General features: G+C 43.6%; 1 protein-coding gene across 18 annotated transcripts in view; it reads left to right on the top strand.

Annotated features, from left to right (window-relative positions):
• Nucleotides 1-22,341, top strand: part of MYCBP2 (MYC binding protein 2) — a 304,426-nt gene that overhangs the window by 261,614 nt on the left and 20,471 nt on the right. For 12 of the 18 annotated variants that reach the window (XM_089680398.1, XM_089680395.1, XM_089680401.1 and 9 more), the window contains 10 exons: nt 100-249; nt 3,450-3,610; nt 3,747-3,909; nt 10,392-10,616; nt 11,226-11,291; nt 12,229-12,468; nt 13,652-13,741; nt 15,062-15,142; nt 17,312-17,578; nt 21,829-22,112. In XM_089680398.1, coding sequence (XP_089536524.1) covers nt 100-249; nt 3,450-3,610; nt 3,747-3,909; nt 10,392-10,616; nt 11,226-11,291; nt 12,229-12,468; nt 13,652-13,741; nt 15,062-15,142; nt 17,312-17,578; nt 21,829-22,112 — 1,727 coding nt within the window. The remainder of the gene's footprint in view (nt 1-99; nt 250-3,449; nt 3,611-3,746; nt 3,910-10,391; nt 10,617-11,225; nt 11,292-12,228; nt 12,469-13,651; nt 13,742-15,061; nt 15,143-17,311; nt 17,579-21,828; nt 22,113-22,341) is intronic. The other 6 variants (XM_089680411.1, XM_089680410.1, XM_089680404.1 and 3 more) reach the window with 1 other exon arrangement.

Below are 22,341 nucleotides of genomic sequence, written 5' to 3'. Positions count from 1 at the left end.
CAGTCATGCGGTTTTGTCCTCCTAATATACATGTACATCCTGGAATTGCTTTTCAGGAGCTTCCATTGCTACTATAAATTAAACACATTTATTTTTTAGGCTTTCAACTGGCTGCTTTGCAATGTCATTCAAACAACGTCTTTGCATGACATTTTATGGCACTTTGTGGCATCGCTTACCCCTGCTCCACTAGAACCAGAGGAAGAAGAGGATGAGGAGAATAAAGCAAACAAAGAGAATGCTGAACAAGTATGTATTGGCAGAATCTGCTGTACTTTCTAATTGGTTTATTGCTTATAGTTTGTGTGTGTGTGTGGTTTTTTTTTTTTTTCTTCCTTTTTTTTTTTTAGAGCTGTAACTCTGTTTTCTATACTTCGGTGATAGATTTGGTCTATGAATTACAAAAAAGCATACTACTTTTGTAGTATCCTTCCCCTGTCCTGCCCTGACCGGGCCACTACTTTTGATAACAACTCGCTCTCAGCCACTCTAGACTCGTTAGCGCCTCTAACCACATGAAGCATTAGACCCCGACCGCTTCAACCCTGGCAGACGGACCATACCAAAAATCTCAAACGACGCAGTCGTGCGCTGGAGCGACTATGGCGCAAAACCAGATCCCAACAAGTGTTCACCCGATATAAATTCTCCTTCCTCACCCACACTTCCTCCCTCCACGCTGCCAAGCAAGCCTACTTTGTGACCCTCATCAATACCCTCTCCTCAAGTCCTGGCCGGCTCTTCTCTACGTTTAACTCTCTGCTCTCTCCGCCCCCACCTCCACCCAGTACCTCACTCACCGTCCACGAAAGTGCCAATCACTTCAAAAACAAGATCAAGACAATTCGTAGGGACATCGACACCGCTCAGACTTCCACCCCACTTAGCATCCCTCATACGAAAAACCCCCTCAACTCCCCTCTCCTTCGACCTCGCCACTGTCCAGACCTCCACCCCACCTAACACTCCCCACACAAAAACCCCCTCAACACTCCGACCTCGCCACTGCCCAGAACTCCACCCCACCTAACATTCCTCACACTAAAACCCCCTCAACACTCCGCTCCTTCGACCTTGCTACCACTGAAGAGGTCACTAAGGTCTTCTCTGAAGCCCGCCTCACCACCTGCCCCCTTAACCCTGTCTCCTCACAACTCCTACAATCACCCTCCTCCTCCATCCTACGCACCCTCACTCACATATTTAATCTCTCCCTCTCTGCTGGCGCTTTCCCCTCCCCTCTGAAGCACGTGCACGTCACTCCCATGCTTAAAAAACCCTCCCTGGATCCCACCGACCTGAACAACCTTAGACCCATCTCCCTGCTGCCATTTACATCCAAACTCTTTGAGCTCTTAGTCTATAATCGCCTGAGTTCCCACCTCACCGACAACAACCTCCTTGATCCCCTACAGTCTGGCTTTCGTCCCCTACACTCCACCGAAACCGCCCTACTCAAACTCCCCAACAGCCTGCTAACCGCCAAAGCTAATGGCCAGTATTCAGTGCTCCTACTCCTCGACCTCTTCGCGGCTTTCAACACGGTTGACCACCCCCTCCTCCTCAAAAACTACACTCTCTTGGCCTCAGAGACTCCGATCTCTCCTGGCTCTCTTCCTATCTATCAGAGCGCTCCTTCAGTGTTACCTATAACGCTACCACCTCCCCCTCACTTCCCCTCTCTGTTGTGGTCCCTCAAGGTTCTGTCCTAGGGCCCCTTCTCTTCATCTACACCTCCTCCCTTGGCCAACTAATACTCTCACGGCTTCAACTACCATCTCTATGCCGATGACACGCAAATCTATCTCTCTACCCTTTGCCTCACCCCCTCAGTCTCTGCCCGAACCACTAGCCTACTGAACGACATATCGGATTGGATGTCACTCCACTTCCTCAAATTAAACCTTTCCAAAACCGAGCTCCTAGTTTTCCCCCCAGCCCGCGCCCCCCCCGACTTCTTCATCATGTCTAACGCCACCATCAGTCCCACCCCACAAGCCAGAGTACTAGGTGCCATCCTAGGCTCCAACCTGTCTTTCCAACCCCAGGTCCAATCACTGACAAACTCATGTAGACTCCACCTCCGCAACATCTCCAAAATACGTCCGTTCCTAACCCCAGAAACTACTAAGCAACTCATTCACTCCCTTATCGTATCACGACTCGACTACTGTAACTCCCTCCTCACCGACTTACCTCACCACAGGCTATCCCCGCTTCAGTCTGTCCTGAATACTGTGGCCAGACTCATCCACCTTACTAACCGCTCCGTATCTGCCACCCCCCTCTGCCAATCCCTGCACTGGCTTCCGATTGCCCAACGGATAAAACTCAAAATGCTAACATTGACGTAGAAAGCTGTTCATAACACTGCCCCAAACTACCTCACCTACCTGATATCCAAATACCACCCTAAACGTACACTCCGCTCCTCACAAGACCTCCTACTCTCTAGTTCCCTGGTCTCCTCCTCCCATGCCCATCTCCAGGACTTCCCCCATCCTCTGGAACTCACTACCCCAATCCATCAGACTATCACCTACCCTCCTCTCCTTTAGACGCACCCTGAAGACCCATCTCTTCAGGGAAGCCTACCCCGCCCTCAGCTAATTGCCGATGTCCACTCTTCCTACCACTCCATCCCCCACAGCTATTTCCTCCTGTTTCACTATCCCCTCCCTCCTAGATTGTAAGCTCCAAGGAGCAGGGCCCATGAACCCCTCGTGTATTGAATTGTATTACTGTATTGTCTCCCATTGTAATGTTCAGTGCTGAGCAAACCGTTGGCACTATATAAATACTGTATAATAGTAAGAATTTTCAGGACAACAAATTGGCATTAAAATTATTAACTGATTGTGCTTTTAATGCACTATCCTCAGCTTCCTTCTAATCCCCATCATGATTAAATATTTATACCTGTTGAATCCAAGATTGCTGGAGCATTTCATTGTGTAACTGTTATGTCAGAACATGGGCAGCTCTTACTCATTCAATTTTATTAAATATCGGCTAATTCTTGGGCAGCAGAGAAGCTTTCATTGATGTTGATGGATATCTCTGAGAAGCATCTAAACTGGTGCACATAAAAGAAAAAAAAAACTGGAAACCGGGTGCCTTTAGAAGCTCAGACACCAACTGCTCTTGTATGCTCTTAGCCTCTTTAACATATTGCACTGTAGGTTTAAGTCTTGTCCTATTATCAAAAGTTCAGTTAATAAGCCCTTTTGTTATCTAAAACATTTAAATATGGAAAATGCACGTATAATAGAACCCAGAATAATTTTCAGATTCTCTCTCCTGTTATATACCTGCTTTCTTTTATTGCACTTTAAGCAAGCTATATAAAATGTCAATTTCATGGCCTTGGATAGATATGTAAATTTTATATTTTGATCTCAAATCAAAGCTAATTAGTTTTTCACCAACTCTACTCTTGCACATTTCAGGAGAAAGATACGAGAGTGTGTGAACACCCTCTTTCAGACATTGTGATTGCTGGTGAAGCAGCTCACCCATTGCCTGACACATTTCACCGTCTTCTCCAAACGATTTCTGATCTTATGATGTCACTTCCTGGGGGTAGTGCACTACAACAGATGGCATTGAGGTGAGCGTCAGTCACTTGTCAAAACGTTTTATTAAAAATAAAAAGTCATTAAACCAGAAATTTGTGTGTTTGTAAGGTAATAGACTAAACAATGTCTGCTACTCAAATGGTTTTTTTTTTCTTTTTCTAATTTCAGGTGTTGGAGTCTTAAATTCAAGCAGTCTGATCACCAGTTTCTCCACCAGAGTAATGTTTTTCACCACATTAACAACATCCTTTCCAAGTCTGATGATGGTGATAGTGAAGAAAGTTTCAACATTAGTGTGCAGTCTGGCTTTGAGGCAATCAACCAGGTTATTGTCAGTGTTTTTTAATCTTTTCATTATATATAAATTGTGCAAATCTAATCATTTATACTACACTTATATAGTATAAATTATAATTATTTTATGTGTGCATATATTTGTGTGTGTATGTGTATATGTATATGTGTGTGTATGTGTGTGTGTATATGTATGTATGTATGTATGTATGTGTATATATATATATATATATATACACACACAGTTCAAAATAGCAGTCAGACATCACTAACCTGATCAATCACTGTTTTTGGTAGAAATGATATTTCTACATGGAAATAATTTACTAGTAGGTGTAGTAGAGTAATAGAAATCCAACAGTCATGACATGCATGCTGCTGATTCTGTGTAATTGAATCACGAATTGAAAGGGGCATGTTCAAAATAATAGCAGTGTGGAGTTCTATTAGTGAGGTCATTCATTCTTTGAAAAACAGGTGGCAATTATTGCCCTTATTTAAGGAAGGAAGGCAGCAAATGTTGTACATGCTGGTTACAGTGCATTTCTCTCTGAAATTCTGAGGAAAATGGGTCGTTCCAGACATTGTTCAGAAGAACAGCGTACCTTGATTAAAAAGTTGATTGGAGAGGGGAAAACATATAAAGAAGTGCAGAAAATGATAGGCTGCTCAGCTAAAATGATCGTAAATGCTTTAAAATGGCAACCAAAACCTGAAAGACGTGGAAGAAAGCGAAAAACTACCATTCAGAGGGATAGTAGAATAGCCAAAATGGCAAGGACTCAGCCAACAATCAGCTCCAGGAAGATCAAAGAAGGTCTAAAGTTACCTGTGAGTACTGTTACAATTAGAAGACACCTATGTGAAGCCAAGCTATCTGCAAGAAGCCCCCGCAAAGTCCCACTGTTGAAAAAAAGACGTGCTGAAGAGGTTCCAATTTGCCAAAGAGCACATTGACTGGCCTAAAGAGAAATGGCGCAACATTTTGTGGACTGATGAAAGTAAGATTGTTCTTTTTGGGTCTAGTGGCCGGAGACAGTTTGTCAGACGACCCCCAAACACTGAATTCAAGCCACAGTACACTGTGAAGACAGTGAAGCATGGTTGCGCAAGCATCATGATATGGGGATGTTTCTCATACTACGGTGTTGGGCCTATTTATCGCATACCAGGGATCATGGATCAGTTTGAATACATCCGAATGCTTGAAGAGGTCATGCTGCCTTATGCTGAAGAGGAAATGCCCTTGAAATGGGTGTTCCAACAAGACAACGACCCCAAACACACCAGTAAACGTGCAACATCTTGGTTCCAGACCAACAAGGTTGACGTTATGGAGTGGCCAGCCCAATCCCCAGGTCTTAATCCAATAGAAAACTTGTAGGGTGACATAAAAAATGCAGTTTCTGAGGCAAAACCAAGAAATAGAGAAGAACTGTGGAATGTAGTCCAATCATCCTGGGCTGGAATACCTGTTCACAGGTGCCAGAAGTTGGTTGACTCCATGCAACACAGATGTACAGCAGTTCTCAGAAACCGTGCTTATACAACTAAATATTAATTGATTCAAAGGAAAGCAAAATCTTCAAACATTTTTCAGTTTATATAGTGAATATTTGAGTTTGTAAAGAAGAATACAAACACTGCTATTTTTTTTAACAGTCGAATATTCACTTTTCTTCAATTGTTTTTTTTTTTTTTAGAGGAACACACATTTGATATATTTTTCTTCATGTTTTGATTTGGAATAGAATGTGTAGTGTTCCCAATGCATTTGTGTGTGTATGGAAATAAAAGCTACTAGAAGGATTTTGAGCTTTATTCACTTTTTTCAACACACTGCTATTATTTTGAACACAACTGTGTATGTGTGGGGGTGTGTGTGTGTATATATATTAATGTGTGTGTGTATACACACACACACACCCGTTTCCCCTAGTACTATTTTTGGGATTTGCTAAAGTATAAGACCTAATTTGTGATCAGGGCTTTTTTCCAGCTGGAACGTGGCAGAACTGACCCTGTGCACACCAATATCTACTGTCTCTTATATTCACAGAAACTCTGCTTTTGTGTTTGCAGGTGACAGTCCCTTTGTGTAAGTTAACAGCATCATCTGCTCCCACAGAACCTCCCTAACTCTGTACTCACTGTGGGACAGGGAAGGAACAGATATCTGAGGGTGCAGTGTGTTTAGGGGCAGGGAGGGACGTCTTAACCTGCAGCCTAATACATGGAAGCTGATGCCCCAGGGGTGATCACCGGCCAGTGCGGAAGAGGTGGAGCGGTTAGTGAGTGCGCTTGGTGCACTGTGTGGAAAGATAGGACCCAAAACGGGAGTTACTATAGAGAGGGGCTGACAGCTGTATTTTGCAAAGCTAGCTAACCATATGAGGGCAGTGGAGGGGGGGATATGCAAAGGTGAGATGCAGTCAGGTGTCTCAGAGGTAAATTGACAGATGAATTGCAGCCAGGGTGTATAGGTGAGCTGCTGCTGGGGGGTGCAGAGGTCAGCTGAGTTGCAACCCACTTCTGCACCCCCTGGCCACAGCTTGCCTCTGCACCCGCCAGCCACAGCTCACCTCTGCGTCCCCTGTCCGCAACTTACCCCTGCACCCTGTCTGTGGCTCATCTGCACCTTTTCTGAAACTCACCTGTCAATTCACCTCTGCAACACCTGACTGCAGCTCACAACTGTCATGAGCCGGCCCTCTCTATGGTAACCCTCATCCACAACTGCCTGCAGCTCACCTCTGCACCCCCTGTCCACACCTGGACATTAAAAAAATAAGACCTACCCCGAAAATAAGACCTAGTGTTTTTTTTTGTTTTCTTTTGTAAGCCAAAAAAAATACGACCGTGTCTTATTTTCCGGGAAACACTGTGTGTGTGTGTGTGTGTGTGTGTGTGTGTGTGTATATGTATGTGTATGTATGTATGTATGTGTATATATATATATATATATATATATATATATATATATATATATATATATATATATATATATATATATATATATATGTATATATATATATATAATGTGTGTGTATATATGATCAGTTATACCATGTCATTTTTTGTCTTTTGGTTTCTTTCTTTTGGTTACCAGACCTTAACCATGCTGTAAGTTATATAGTAGGGTAAGCTAGATGAAAGTCAGGAGTGCCAGCTCATAGATTTGTAGCAGCAGTGCAGCTTTTTACGCCAAGTAGTAAAAGGGTTCATCCCTAGTCTCGCAGGTCCTAATATCACTAGACTTTTAGCATATTGTAGACCGCAGCCAGGTCACTAGGTGATCACGGTCTGGGCTTGTTAACCCGCCATCCCAGGGAATCCGAGTGCAATGCGAAGGAGCTACTTGTCCCATGCAGAGTCATACCAACTGCACTCCACCTCTTATCTCGGCTAGCAGTCTCCAGAGTGGCTCCAGCAGCAGGAAAGAAGAGATCTTTAGATCAGTGTGAAGCAATACACTGCGCATAATCATTTAGGGCTGCTTTCACACTGATGTGCTGCAGTTTACCTGCAGGTTTCCTGCGGTTAGCCATAGATTTCTATTATAGCCTGTGGATTTAGTGTGCTTTCAGAAAATACACCACACCCGCGGTTTGTAATAGAAGTCTATGGCGAAGCGCCGCTATCCCAGAAGTCACCGATGCACGGTATCAACAGTACAGGTAAACTGCAGCACATCAGTGTGAAAGCAACCTTCTAGGGGGCTCAGAACAGTAAAGGTTAATTTAAATTTGCAGTTTGGGGGATTGTAAAATCTCATAGTTAAGATGTGTTTTTACCATCCTCGCCCCAACCTCACCCCCTTTAGCTGCAGTAGCCAGGGGTGGGTGTACACATGCCACAGCAGAAGTTAAACTTCTTGCATGACCCATTCAGATGAACGAGGCCACTCTGCAAATGCCCTGCAACCTTGTGCAGTACAGCAAACAAGGGGTTAAAGTAGGCAGTGGTGTTTTCTCACCACCTGCTTTTAACCTCTTGGACCCTGCAGAAGAATGCAGTTGCATGGCACTTGCAGAGTGGCTCGATTTACTTGAATGGGTCATGATTGGCAGGCAGTATCACCCACCAAAAGCAACAGGATGTTTCATCCATGCTGCAGCATGTGTACACCTTTTTGGCTCTTGCCTCAGCAGCTAAAGAGGGTAGGAATTAGGGGTGGTAAAACCACAACTCAGGGGCAGGGTTTTACAACCCCACAACTTTGTTGCATTTAGCAGCTGCTCGCTCACACAAAGGGCTCATTCACAAGTGCAGCATGCACAGCTGCTCCTCTGAAAAGCGATCCAAGTGTTAGGTGGTGAGTTGAATCTTCTTGTCAGTATATATCCCATACAAGCAAGCATTTACTGTATATTGACAGATCTGCAGGAGACCTGCCTGACACCAGTAATCTACTGACCGCAGGTGCAATGCTTTACTGGCTCCTGCAGACAAAGATAATAAATGCACATTTATTTACCTGCAAAAAAATGCATTTATTATTTTGTGCAAAAAGTGAACTTATCTTCTAACAAAAGACATCTGGACAAGCTTTCTAATAACATCTCATCAACATTTGAGTTGTGCTGTGCAGTATAACTCCCTTTCAACAACCAATGGGTGGCACAGAGCAGCTGTACTGGTCTGTGTCAGCCACTGACATTAAGGTGTCAATGTATGCAGATGGCGTGAACAGCAGCCCTAGAGTATTGAAAGTTCTGACCTAACTCTGAACACTTTATTTACATAAGACTGAAAGCATTAAGAGCCTGTGTATTTTGGTGTGAATGTCTCACAGTAAAAATATCCAACCTTTTCTCAGATCTACAGTCTGAGTAATGGGTTAAATGTGTAAAAGTTTCTAAAATACCATGTATCTAAATAAATCTCCTTCTCTTTTTAGATCATTTTAACTGTGACATACAGTGCCTTGAAAAAGTATTCATACCCCCTTGAAATTTTCCACATTTTGTCATGTTACAACCAAAAACATAAATATATTTTATTGGGATTTTATGTGATAGACCAACACAAAGTGGCACATAATTGGGAAGTGGAAGGAAAATGATAAATGGTTTTCAACATTTTTTACACAGAAATGTCTGAAAAGTGTGGCGTCAATACTTTGTAGATCCACCTTTAGCTGCAATTACAGCTGCAAGTTTTTTGAGTGTTTCTACCAGCTTTGCACATCTAGAGTGACATTTTTGCCCATGCTCAAGCTCTGTAAGATTGGATGGAGAGCGTCTATGAACAGCAATTTTTAAGTCTTGCCACAGATTCTCAATTAGATTTAGGTCTGGACTTTGACTGGGCCATTCTAACACATGAATATGCTTTGATCTAAAAGATTCTATTGTAGCTCTGGCTGTATGTTTAGGGTAGTTTTCCTGCTGGAAGGTGAACCTCCACCCCTGGCTCATGTCTTGTGCAGACTTTAACAGGTTTTATTTTAAGATTGCACTGTATTTGGCTGCATCCATCTTCCCATCAAGTCCGACCAGCTTCCCTGTTGAAGAAAAGCATCCAAAACTTGGTGCTGCCACCACCATGTTTCACAGTGGGGATGGTGTGTTCAGAATGATGTGCAGTGTTAGTTTTCCGCCACACATAGCTTTTTGCTTTTAGGTCAAAAAGTAAAATTTTGGTCTCTCTGATCAGAGCACCTTCTTCCATGTTTGCGGTGTCTCGTCCCCCCATATAGTTTCTCGCAAACTGCATTTCATATGGCTTTTTCAGCAATGGCTTTCGTCTTGCCACTCTTCCATAAAGGTCAGATTTGTCAAGTGGACAGATTCTCCCCCCGGGGCTGTGGATATCTCTGCAGCTCCACCAGAGTTACCATGAGCCTCTTGACTGCTTCTCTGATTAATGCTGTCCTTGCCTGGCCTGTCAGTTGAGGTGGAATTTTGTTTTTGGTTGCAACATAACAAAATGTGGAAAATTTCAAAAGGTATGAATACTTTATCAAGCCACTGTATCTCCTTACCTTCTAAACCTTTAGAATAAACATCTCTAGTAATGCTTCGTGAGCAACAGAATATGCAGTGCACCAGTAGTACCAATATACAGTATTGTCATCAAGACTCTAAGTTTCCAAAATAAAGAGGATATATAGCATTTGTAAATATCTTATTATAATTGAGACAAAAATCTAATTTCACACGTATTGTAGCAAGGTAAAACAGAATATTTCCTAGTTGAAATTTCATGACCACCTGTAAAGGTTTAACAGGTTAAGGCTAACTGCATTGCTGTAAAAGCTTATAGATCTCAATAGCGGAAGCTCCATGTACATTCACAGATAAAATGAGTCAAAAGCACCAGTCCCCGTACCCTCTGTCTTAAACTATCTGAGTAATTAAATATCTGTTCAAACAGAAGAAGTTACTGCTGTGCGTTGTCTCCAGAAAGTACATTAAACTTTGTGAAAATCTTTGCATTTCTGAGGATGTTGTGTTATTATTGGTGAAAACGTCTTATCTGCATGCCTCCTAAAATTAAATCAATTTGATTTTCCAGGAACTTTGCTTAGTTACTGCCCTAAAAGACATGACCAGCATTGTGGACATTAAGACTTCCAGCAGACCAGCTATGATTGGCAGTTTAACAGATGGGTCTACAGAGACATTTTGGGAGTCAGGTGATGAAGACAAAAATAAAACAAAGAGCATCACAATAAATTGTGTGAAAGGCATTAATGCACGTTATGTATCAGTCCACGTGGACAACTCCCGTGACTTAGGGGTATGTATAACCACTTACTTTATAGAGTGCATGATATTGTAATCTGTTATATGTTCAAATATGAGCTGGCTAAGGCATTGTATACAGATTGGACCAACCAGAGGCCAGCTATCAGATTTCAGTGTATGCAGTTTAGATGTGTATTCTAAATGGTCTACTCTGAACCATGTAGTTGCTGTTTGCCTTTTCTTTTTCTTTTTTTTTTTTTGTACTGTAATTAATATTGGGTCTAAATTGTCCACGGTCAGCCAGTAAGTCTTCTTTGCACTACTCCTTACCGCTGCTCTAACTTACTGGCATTGTTTATCTGGAGTGCCACTTAAATTCTCAGACTGTAACATCTATAAGCCTGGTTTTAGGGGTTTTTTTTTTCTGCCCTGCTCATTATTGTGCACATTTTGCTCCTATCTATAAAGCAAATGTTTGCAGCAGACGCAATACCAATACTGTTTGTCGCCCAGGGCTGGTTTGGATTTTTTGCTTTCCTTACAAATGTTTCTGAAATGGTTATCCAATGCCTGTCTTAGAATTTATAATTCTAATAAAATCTATTTATTACTGCTTACATTAAACCTAAAACCAATATACATTTTTTTGTTTGTCTTTAAGAACAAAGTCACTTCAATGACAGTTTTATGTGGGAAGACTGTGGAAGACCTATGCAGAGTCAAGCAGGTAAAGCTTGTCAATATAGTAGTGTGATATGTAGTTTAGTAAAGTATACATTTTACATTTTAGAAATTAATGAATCTGATTGTATGACTACACATTTAATGAACATCTGACAGGGTAAACATGGCAAACAGTTTTCTCCCTTCCATGTAATGTTTTAGGATTTTTCAGCAAATAAAAAGGTAAATGGCATTTTTTTCTTATTTAAGTGTTGTGAATGGGAATACATAAATATAAAGTAGGTGTTATTTCAATTTAGCTGAAGAGGTGGACACTTTAAAAGGAGCCCTGTTTTTTTCTAACGCAGACCCATAGTCTGCATTGAATAGCTCATCTGCTGTCAGTTTCTTTTTCTGTTAGTGCAGTCACTCAGAATTTGTTTTGTAGTTCTTTTTAAAAGAAGACTCTTAGAACAAAAATAAGAGCCGCCATAACTGATTTTTAAGATGCACATTCTGTGTGAAGGTGCCATTCTTATCCATCCTTAGATGTTTAGTCTGTATCTGAACAAATATGTGCATAACAAGTGTAGTAGCACTTCAGTGGCTGCATTCCTAATCTGGGTTGGGGACTAAGGATGACTTCCCAGAGCTTTTACCTTCAAAAAAGAAGAAAATCTTTATCCAGACAGTTTCTGTTTAAATGGATACCAATACAACTGTGCTACTACCCAGCTATATTGTAAAAAGCATGACTTGTAGACAGCCACTAAAAACAAGGTTTGAGGAAAAAAATTGTCTTTCTCTATATCACACATTTCAGAGGGATTTATTAAAATGATTTGAAGCGTGTATAGAATATTTGTTTAGTTGCCTAATTGATTAACTCCAGTCTAACATTCTGTAATACCCTCAGGTCTTGAGAGCTTTTTCTGGGTGTAGTAAATGTGTGGGATTGTTGATGTATAGATTGTAACTGTAACAATCTTTCTTACTCCAAGGCCGACTTGGATTCTAGGCACATTGGCTGGGTAACAAGTGAGCTTCCCGGAGGAGATAATCATCTAATTAAGATTGAGTTGAAGGGTCCTGAGAATACGCTGAGAGTGCGGCAAGTTAAAGTGCTTGGCTGGAAAGATGGCGAGTCCATAAAAATAGCTGGACAAATTTCAGCTAGTGTAGCACAGCAAAGGAACTGTGAATCTGAGACACTGCGTGTGTTCAGACTGATTACTTCACAGGTATGTGACAGCAGCAAATCATACTAACCTTGTTTTTATGGAGTGACATCTGTTGATTGCCTGGGAACATGCTAGCAGCAGTTTCTAAAAAGCAGAACAAAACTAAACCCAGTACAAACACCAGTGTTCACTGGAATAGAAAAAATAAAATTTTTAATATTTTATTCTTTTCAGTAAAAAAATGTACTTTTTACCTTCTATCAGTAGTTGGTGACATTCAACTGGGTTTGCTTTGTAATGTTGAAGATGTTTTAATACTCCCCTGCCTGAAGTTTGTATGTTCTCCCTGTGCCTGCGTGGGTTTCCTCTGGGTACGCCAGTTTTCTCCCACAATCCAAAGGCATGTTGGTAGGTTAATCAGCTCTTGTCTAAATTGGCCCTGGTATTTGTATGTGTGAATGTTGGTTCGGGACCTTATTGTGACAAATAATAAGTGGTAAATACTTCGCAAGTGATATTGGAAAATTATAAATAAAGATAACTATAGTGAACACCAAAGAGTCCATAAAATGCATGAACAAATCATAAACAGCAGAGCATTGTCTTCAGTACAAGATACTTCAGTGCTCTGCCACCTTCACATAAACACACTGCTTACCAGACATATAGACCTCAAAGCATCAGACTAGTTTCACTGACTGCTCAAATACAGCTCTCTCGCTCTGAAAATTCCTCAAAATCAGAACAAATCACACTCATCAAAAAGGAGATGAGAGGAACTCCATAGTGTAGCATGGGAACACTGTTTTATTGTTAAAAAAAAAAAAGAGGTACTCACATTGCACTAAGAATAGCCTAGCATGTCACCGCTAAGCTCTGGCCAATGCGTTTCGTCACCGTGGACCTGATTAAATGAGAACCTTCACAGATCTACTTATTCCCATCTCCATGTGCTTAGTGAGCTTTACAGAACATGTAATGTCAGTTGCTCCCCTAAAACACAGGTTGTGTGTAAAAAGTGCTGTAAGTTTAATTAAATGTGTTGTATAACTGAATATTCTTTAGCTGTGTCACATTGTGATCTTATTCACATCATGACAGCTTTTGTAAATTTCCATGTCTAATGCATGTAGGTATGTGTAATATTGATACTGAACTGCATTTATAATGTACATGTATGCAATTCTGTCATTTTGCATGCATTATAGTGACTAAATAAGAAAATTCCCTTTTTGTTTCACAGGTATTTGGCAAGTTGATCTCTGGTGATGCAGAACCAACACCGGAACAAGAGGAGAAAGCTCTGCTATCCTCACCTGAGGGCGAGGAAAAGGTAAACTGAAACATTGTGTGGTCTTAAGATATGAACAAGTCTATCTCAGCTTAGTCTTGTGGAGCGTGGCACTAAAATATCGACATTTTAGAACAGGCCTCATTTCTATTCTGCTTTATTAGAGGCACACATCTAATATATTTATATATTATACACATTATTTCCTGAATTGAACCATTAACTAATAGTATACACTACAATTATTGCTGTATTTTTTGGACTTCCCTGCTCTCTAAAATTAAAAATTCCTGATCACTCCCATCCCCATGTTTGTTTGTTTTTTTATTTTTTCAAGATTCAAAAGCCATCCTATGCACTCTAAAAACATGAAAGCATTATTGGCGGTATATGCTGTATATGGCTTGTGTCTCTAGGCCCCATTCACACTTGAGAATTTTTCAGCTCAAAGTTCGATGTTCAAAAACACACAACAAGGAAAATGTCTTCCATTTCAATGGCCTGTGTTCACATTTGAGCGTTTTGTCACCTGTAACAAAACTCCTGGTGCTCAGAAATGTACATGCAGATTTGAGGGCTTTTGTCCTCATAGACTTGCTGTTCATGTGTTTTTCCATTCAAAAAATTTGTTTTTCAAAGCATTTTCAGTTCAAACAGCAGCTCCCCTCCCCTTTTCTAGTATCACTCCACACCTTTTAGAAACGCACATCTTGTGATCAAAATGAGTCTGCTTCTGGAAGCTGAGACATTCGTTGCTCTCATTTGTTGCCACCCCTGCATCTATGATCCCAGGATTCCCACTTTTAGGATCCAGGCAAAAACCACCATAGCCTGGGAGGAAATGGGAAGAAACTTTCTGGCCCAGTGCAACAGCTACACTGCTTCCCAGATCAAGGAGAAAGGCACAGACGTGCAGCAGCCATGTGCTTTATTCTGGTTTCTCTGTTGTATGTACCTGGGACACATCTACGCAGGTTTGTATTGGCCACAGAAAAAAACTATAATTTTTGCAAATCTGCTAAAAAAAAAAAACAAAACACTCAACGCCTGGAAAAAAACTTGGGGAAAAATGCCTGAAAACGCTCAACTTAATTGGAGTAAGCTGCTCAAAATCATGCAGATTGCCTGCAGAAATAAAGCTAATTTTAGCCCTCTTCTGATAAGTGGTGCATATATTGGTTTCCACGGGGCTTCCCCCACTAGGTAGTTATTTGCTCAAATTTTGTTCTTGCTGGATAGGGTATATTCCATCCCAGGACATCAATTTAAACAGCTCTTTCTATTGTCGTAAATTTTTTTAGGTTGGAGATTTTACAGTGTGTTTAGTGCCTCAATGTTTTTTTGTTTTGTGTTTTATTGCAGGCAACCTCTGATGCAGACCTCAAGGAACACATGGTTGGCATCATATTTAGCAGGAGTAAACTCACTAACTTGCAAAAACAGGTAGGTCATCATGCCACTGTGATACAGCATTTATATTATATTTTCAGTTAAATTATATAATCAGTTATACAGTAGTTTTTTTTATAAATGTAATATTGTATGGTTTATTTTGTTGTGCTTACATGACTATGGCTCTAACTCCAGAGATATTGAAGGGAGCTCAGTGTCTAGGACACTCTTTAGAATTCCGATGTGCCTCCTTACAACAAATGGCGGTGCTGCTGACAAGTTCATGTACTTGTAAACGAGTATATAAATTTGGGGCTTATACCGTATGCACAGGAACAGTGTCCTTAGGGGCACTACTCCCTCAGGGAAGCTGCACTTCCTCTACAACTGCAGCTGGCACACACAGTGCAGAAGCTGAGGGTTTTAAAGCTAGGCAGGCAGAGCCTGATGGGAATCCACAGACACTAGTTCCTCATCAGGACAGCCTACTTTTGGCTATAGAATCCACCCACTAGCTGCTGTTAATCAGTGAGAGAGTAGACCGGATGGGAAATGAGTGTCTTAGCTTCCCCTTGCGGTTCCACCTGCTATCGGCATCACTAGTTACTAGAGGCTCCAACTGTGAAGCTGACACTCTTAACCAGTGACGGGTAAGGAGGGGAGGGTTTAGTGGCAGCAAATATGCCCCCTGCTACACTGTGTACAGAGACAGGTACTCTCCCTGTTTATGTACACCAACTTGTTTGTCTTAAAAGAAAAGTACAGCCAAAGCTTTCTTGGCTGTACTTCTCGTGTGAATCACAGGAGTGCGATTCGTTCTGCACTCTTGTGACCCATTTTCAGCTGACAGCAGACTGAAGTCTGTCGGCTGACGTTGCTCAGCTGGTCCAGGCTGGGGGAAGATCCCGACTTCAGAGTCAGGATCCACCCCAGAGTTTGGAGCAGCACCTGGCTCAGCCTCTCAACAAAGAGCTGGAGCTAGCCACTCCCTCCCCCTCCACAACGGTGACTGACAGCCCCGCTTTCTGCTCAGAGTGGCTCTGAGAACTCGGCAATCATGTGATTGCTGAGCTCTCACCTTTTAGAGCTGGCGGGGGACTGATGCTGCATCCTCCTAGGTAAGTTTTTTTTAAATAGACAACGAAACTGAAGTAGGGCTTTTTTTCCCTATTAATTTGGTGCAATAATAGCTCCACTTACTAAGAACTGCCTGAATCTGTTGAATGTGTCAGTAGAGCTAACTAAACGGGTAGTAATTTTTTAATCTGGTACAGGCCATTTAAAAAGGCCATACCGCAAGAAATGTGTCGCTAGGACTTTAATGAGATATCAAGGGTCTAAGACACAATCAGATGAATTGAAAAGAACCTGTCACCAAAAAGAGTGCATGACTTGGACTTATTGTCCCCTATGTCATGTGGAGGAAAAACTTAACACTAAGCACTTAACATCGCCCCCAAAATTTTACAGCCCCACATACATCAGTGAGAGTAATAGTTCTAGACCCATTATTCATTGATCGCTCTAACATGATCCCCTGTAGAGGTTTTTAAAGCATCACCTATGGATAATATAGGGTACCAAAGTTTGTAACTGTTTTAGGGGTGCACACAATTATAGGGCTCGACATGAGTATCTGTTTACTCGGTGCAATGTTATCATTTCTGCTTTACCAAAAATTGGGTAATATGTTCTGTTTATGCACCCATTACTTTGTGTATTTTTACTAATATTTTGCATTCCATAAACCTTTGGGTAAATATTGTGTGACACAATTCTCTAGAGTGTCTGCTTTTGTGTGGTCATTTCAATATTGCCATTGACCTACCATACAGGTCTGCATGAGTTGTGCACTGACCTGATAGCCCGCCTGACAACTGACTGAAGACACTTGCAGGGCAAGCTTACAATGCTACTGCTAATTGTTAGGCAGTGGTTCAGGGTTTTCAGCCTACAACAGGAGGTGTTTTTCTTAGCAGGAACTCCATCTAGGTAAAGTTGCAACAATTTTTATTTATTTTTTTTAAATAAAAAAAGTGAGGTATTATGCCAAACATACTTAAAAATAGATTTTGGGTTTAGATATACCTTATTTTTTGATATATGTTGCCTTGTCAGTATTATATATAGTGTGTATAAATGTTACATTAAACTGCATTTACACTTTGAGAGATGCTTTAATTTTCTTTTCTCCTGATGATTGTGTCTTATGACTTGCAGGTTTGTGCTCACATAGTACAAGCAATCAGAATGGAGGCTACGCGAGTCCGAGAAGAGTGGGAACATGCCATTTCCAGCAAAGAAAATGCAAACTCACAGCCAAATGACGAGGATGCATCTTCTGATGCATATTGTTTTGAACTGCTGTCTATGGTACTTGCTCTGAGTGGGTCTAATGTTGGAAGGCAGTATTTAGCTCAGCAGTTGACTTTACTGCAAGATCTTTTCCACCTACTGCACACAGCTTCTCCCAGAGTACAGAGGCAGGTGAGTGCATCAGCTTCAATTTTCCTTTTGCATACAGGTTTCTGCTTGCTCACAATATAATCATACCTGATTGGGGAAACTTGCATATTAGACCCGGATTACGCCAGTTCACAAATATTTGTGAATATCAAAGATATTTACCATCTTTTTCTGTAGATGGGTTTTAAAAACAGTCCTACCTCTCACTCCATGTTTTTGGAACAGTGGACCCACGCTCTGTTTTAACCGCTAGCCTACAGGGCACTTATACCCCCTTCCTGCCCAGTCCAATTTCCAGCTTTCAGCGCTGTCACACTTTGAATGACAATTGCGCAGTCAAACAACACTGTATCCATATGAAATTTTTATCATTTTTTTTTGTGACAGAACTTTATTTTGGTGCTATAATCACCTCCTGGGTTTTTAATTTTTTCTTAAAGAAACCAAAAACCACTGGTGTGCCCTAATGAGGCTGCACTGATGTGCGCTAATGGGGCGGCGCTGATACGTGGCACTGGTGGGCGGCGCTGATACGTGGCGCTGGTGGGCAGCGCTGATACGTGGCACTGGTGGGCGGCGCTGATACGTGGCACTGACACGTGGGCAACCGATATGTGGCACTGATGGATACTGACAGGTGGCACTGCTGGGGCTACACTGATCATCAGTGCCCTGATGATCAGTGTACATGTTCCCTCTGCGGAAAGCAGATTACTAGCTCTCCTCTCCTCTTGAGCTGTCAGCGTGACAGCTCGAGAGGAGAGAAATGCCAATAACTGGCATTTCCCTGTTTACATGTTATCAGCTGTGATTGGACACAGCTGATCGCATGACCTTGAGTCGCGCATGCGCAGTGAGAATGTCATATGACATCCTCCCAGAACGAGAGAACCACCTTGCGCCCGTCATATTACTATATGGCACACGGGAGGTGGTTAAAGACACCAGCCTCCTTTTAACCTCTTCCCGACTGCATCACGTGTGTATATATACATGATTTTGTCTTTCTGGGTGGGGCGTGCATGCCCCCCTACCCGTGACACAATTTGCAGCCACGGCTGCCAATCACCAGGTGCTTACCAAGGATCTCCGGGGAGGAGGGCTGCTTTGTTTACCAACAGTCCTTCCTGTCGGCTCGGGCACACTGCTCTGGATGGCCAAGCACAGCCCTGCTTACAGTGAAGCACCGACATACTGCCCCCAGTAAAAGACTCCCAGCACACCCTTGATTGCCCCTCATGTTAACCCCTTCCTGCCCAGTGCCATTAGTACAGTCTTTCCTTTTTTTTGTTTTTAAAGCATTGATTACTGTATTGGTGTCACTGGGGATGTCACTGATACCAAGTCAGTTCCCCCCCAGTGTCAGAATGCCCGCTGCAGTCCTGCCACAAATCGCTGATCGCCGCAATTACTAGTATAAAAAAAAAAAAAAAAAAAAATTTTGTGTATATGTACTGCCATTGTAAATGCTATAACTTTCACGTAAACCAATTAATTTAATTTACACGTATTGGGATTTTATTTTTTTCTTTTAGCAAGACGTAGCAGAATACATTTTTTTCTGGACATGTTTAATAGCAAAAAGTCAATGTTTTGTTTTTTTTTTTCTCAAAATTGTCGGGAACTACCATTAGAGTGAATGTTTAGGGATTCACTGCACTCAATGAAATGTTCATGTTATTAGGACATATAGTCAGTGAGGGTGTTATAGCAAATTGCCTGCAGATAATGCACTTTTTCTCTGTTAACCACTTTCCGCCCCGTTACAGTGCATTTACTTCAGTGGGGCAGCACGTGGTGGCTCAGAGAGTGTCTGTTTGTTTGTCTGCTTTGAGCTAGGAGCACGCAGCCCACCCCTCCTGTGACCACTGTCTGCTGGACACTGCAGATCATGGTTACTAGTATCCTAATATCGTGATCACTATGATTGTTACCTGTAACATGTGATTAGCTGCAGCCAATTACAGATAACTATAAGCAAGCGGTTTATGAATGGGAAACCCCTTGATGACCACTAAATACAGTGCTCATCACTGTATTACCAATAGAGGGTGTGGAGAGAAGTGCCAGAATTGGCCTGATAAGGAAGTGATCTATAGCTACCTGCTATGCACTCCTTTTTGGAGGTCAAATGTGGCAAGAATGCCAGGGATTTCAACAAAGGAAGCAATACAAAGAGAACCATACAAGTACATTAAAGTTTGTGTGAACCTTCATCCTTAAGGGGATATTACATTATTATTGACATTTAGAATATTCACATAGACCTGTCTTGATTGTTTAGTGTTTTTGTTGATATGCTGTCTGTATCATTATGTGCGAACAGGCACACCTTAGACCAAGGGTTCTGAAATAAAATTCACTGAGGTCCAGGAAGGAAAATTTTCATGCATCAGAGGTCCGAATCTCATGTAGGAACCTGCGGTATATTTTCGTGTGTGCCAAACATCATGTTGCTACTTTGCGATTTAAAAAAAAAAAAAAAACAGGGTCAGGGACTTCGTGTTTCTTGTGGGTAGTGCAGCCTATTAAAATGAATGGGCTGACCTACTCACGATGTGTGCGCCAAATGCACATGTACAGATCTGAGCCTGTTCTTACATCAGTGTCCTCAATCCCCACTGCACATCACGGTCCCCTCCTCATTCATTGCGAGATCCCCTTTTGTTGAGTGTCCTCAGCTCCCCCTTCACCCCTTTCACAGTAGTGTTACCACACTTCCTTGACATCAACCCCCCCCCCCATCCAACAGTACTCTCTCCTTCACTGCAGAGTACTCTTCCACTTTTTACATCTCCCCGCATTACTGTCCTCAGGCATTCCCCCCCCCCCCCCCCCCGTGTTGCTGTCCTCAGGCCCCCCCCCCCCGTGTTGCTGTCCTCAGCCCCCCCCCCCCCCCCGTGTTGCTGTCCTCAGGCCCCCCCCCCCCCCCGTGTTGCTGTCCTCAGGCCCCCCCCCCCCCGTGTTGCTGTCCTCAGGCCCCCCCCCCCCGTGTTGCTGTCCTCAGGCCCCCCCCCCCGTGTTGCTGTCCTCAGGCCCCCCCCCCCCCGTGTTGCTGTCCTCAGGCCCCCCCCCCCCGTGTTGCTGTCCTCAGGCCCCCCCCCCCCCCGTGTTGCTGTCCTCAGCCTCCCCCCCCCCCCCGTGTTGCTGTCCTCAGCCTCCCCCCCCCCGTGTTGCTGTCCTCAGCCTCCCCCCCCCCCGTGTTGCTGTCCTCAGCCTCCCCCCCCCCCGTGTTGCTGTCCTCAGCCCGCCCCCCCCCCCCGTGTTGCTGTCCTCAGCCCGCCCCCCCCCGTGTTGCTGTCCTCAGCCCGCCCCCCCGTGTTGCTGTCCTCAGCCCGCCCCCCCGTGTTGCTGTCCTCAGCCCGCCCCCCCCCCCCCCGTGTTGCTGTCCTCAGCCCGCCCCCCCCCCTTGCTGCTGTCCTCAGCCCGCCCCCCCCCTTGCTGTCCTCAGCCCCCCCCCCCCGTGTTGCTGCCCTCAGCCCGCCCCCCCCCCCCCGTGTTGCTGTCCTCAGCCCCCCCCCCCGTGTTGCTGTCCTCAGCCCCCCCCCCCCGTGTTGCTGTCCTCAGCCCCCCCCCCCCGTGTTGCTGTCCTCAGCCCCCCCCCCCCGTGTTGCTGTCCTCAGCCCGCCCCCCCCCCCCGTGTTGCTGTGCTGTCCTCAGCCCCCCCCCCCGTGTTGCTGTCCTCAGCCCCCCCCCCCGTGTTGCTGTCCTCAGCCCCCCCCCCGTGTTGCTGTCCTCAGCCCCCCCCCCCCCCGTGTTGCTGTCCTCAGCCCCCCCCCCCCGTGTTGCTGTCCTCAGCCCCCCCCCCCCCCGTGTTGCTGTCCTCAGCCCCCCCCTAAATCTAAATGTCCTCCGCTCCCCACCAACATTGCTGTTTCTAAGTCCCCCCACATTCAGTCCTCGGCCCCTGTTCACACGAATGTCCTTAGCCCCTTTAACTTCACCCTCCACTGTCCTACCTTACACAGACAGTGATTAACAGACAGTGATTGCTAGGACTGCCCTTCATCCTAGCAACCAAGCGCCTGCTTAAGTTTGGGCAACTCCTGCCCTTCATCCAGAACTGTCCTGCCTCCCACTGTCAGCTCTGTGAGGATAACTGCGAGACTGGGGGAAGAAAAGGCTCCAAAATGTTGGGACCGTATGGGTCTAGATGGGACAGTGACTCGGTCCGCATCCGGACCCCGGTCCACTATTTAGTGATGCCTGCTTTAGACTGTTTCCTATTAAAATGCAGAAATAGCATAATTTTTTTTTTTGCTTCTTTACAGGTGACCTCTTTGCTGCGTCGTGTTCTGCCTGAAGTCACACCAACACGCCTTGCTAGCATCATTGGTGTCAAGTCGCTGCCTCCAGCAGACATCAGTGACATAATTCACTCGACAGAGAAAGCAGACTGGAACAAGCTTGGCATTTTGGATATGTTCCTGGGATGCATCGCTAAGGCTCTCACAGTCCAGCTGAAGGCCAAGGGAACACCAATCACTGGCACTGCAGGGATGAGTGCTGGGAAAGGCGTAACAACGGTTACTTTGCCAATGATCTTTAATTCTAGGTATCTACTGCCTGTTTTTATACCGTAGCACAGAATATGCCACTTTTGCCTAATTGGTTAGTCTTTCAGATTGGTCTAATTCCAACAATTGGTTCACTGTCTTTCTTAATTCTTGTGTCCCTCAATATTAAATTCAATGATAGGTTTTTGTATTTTTTGTTTCTATTTACATTCTTGCTGTTTAAGCATGTATAAAGCTGAAGGATTAAAACCTGGAGACAAGTGGAAC

This window comes from Staurois parvus, unplaced genomic scaffold, assembly GCF_062004578.1.
Source record: "Staurois parvus isolate SC_StPar_1 unplaced genomic scaffold, SC_StPar_1.0 ptg000243l, whole genome shotgun sequence".
NCBI lineage: Eukaryota > Metazoa > Chordata > Amphibia > Anura > Ranidae > Staurois > Staurois parvus.
This window is presented reverse-complemented; position numbering and strand designations above follow the sequence as displayed.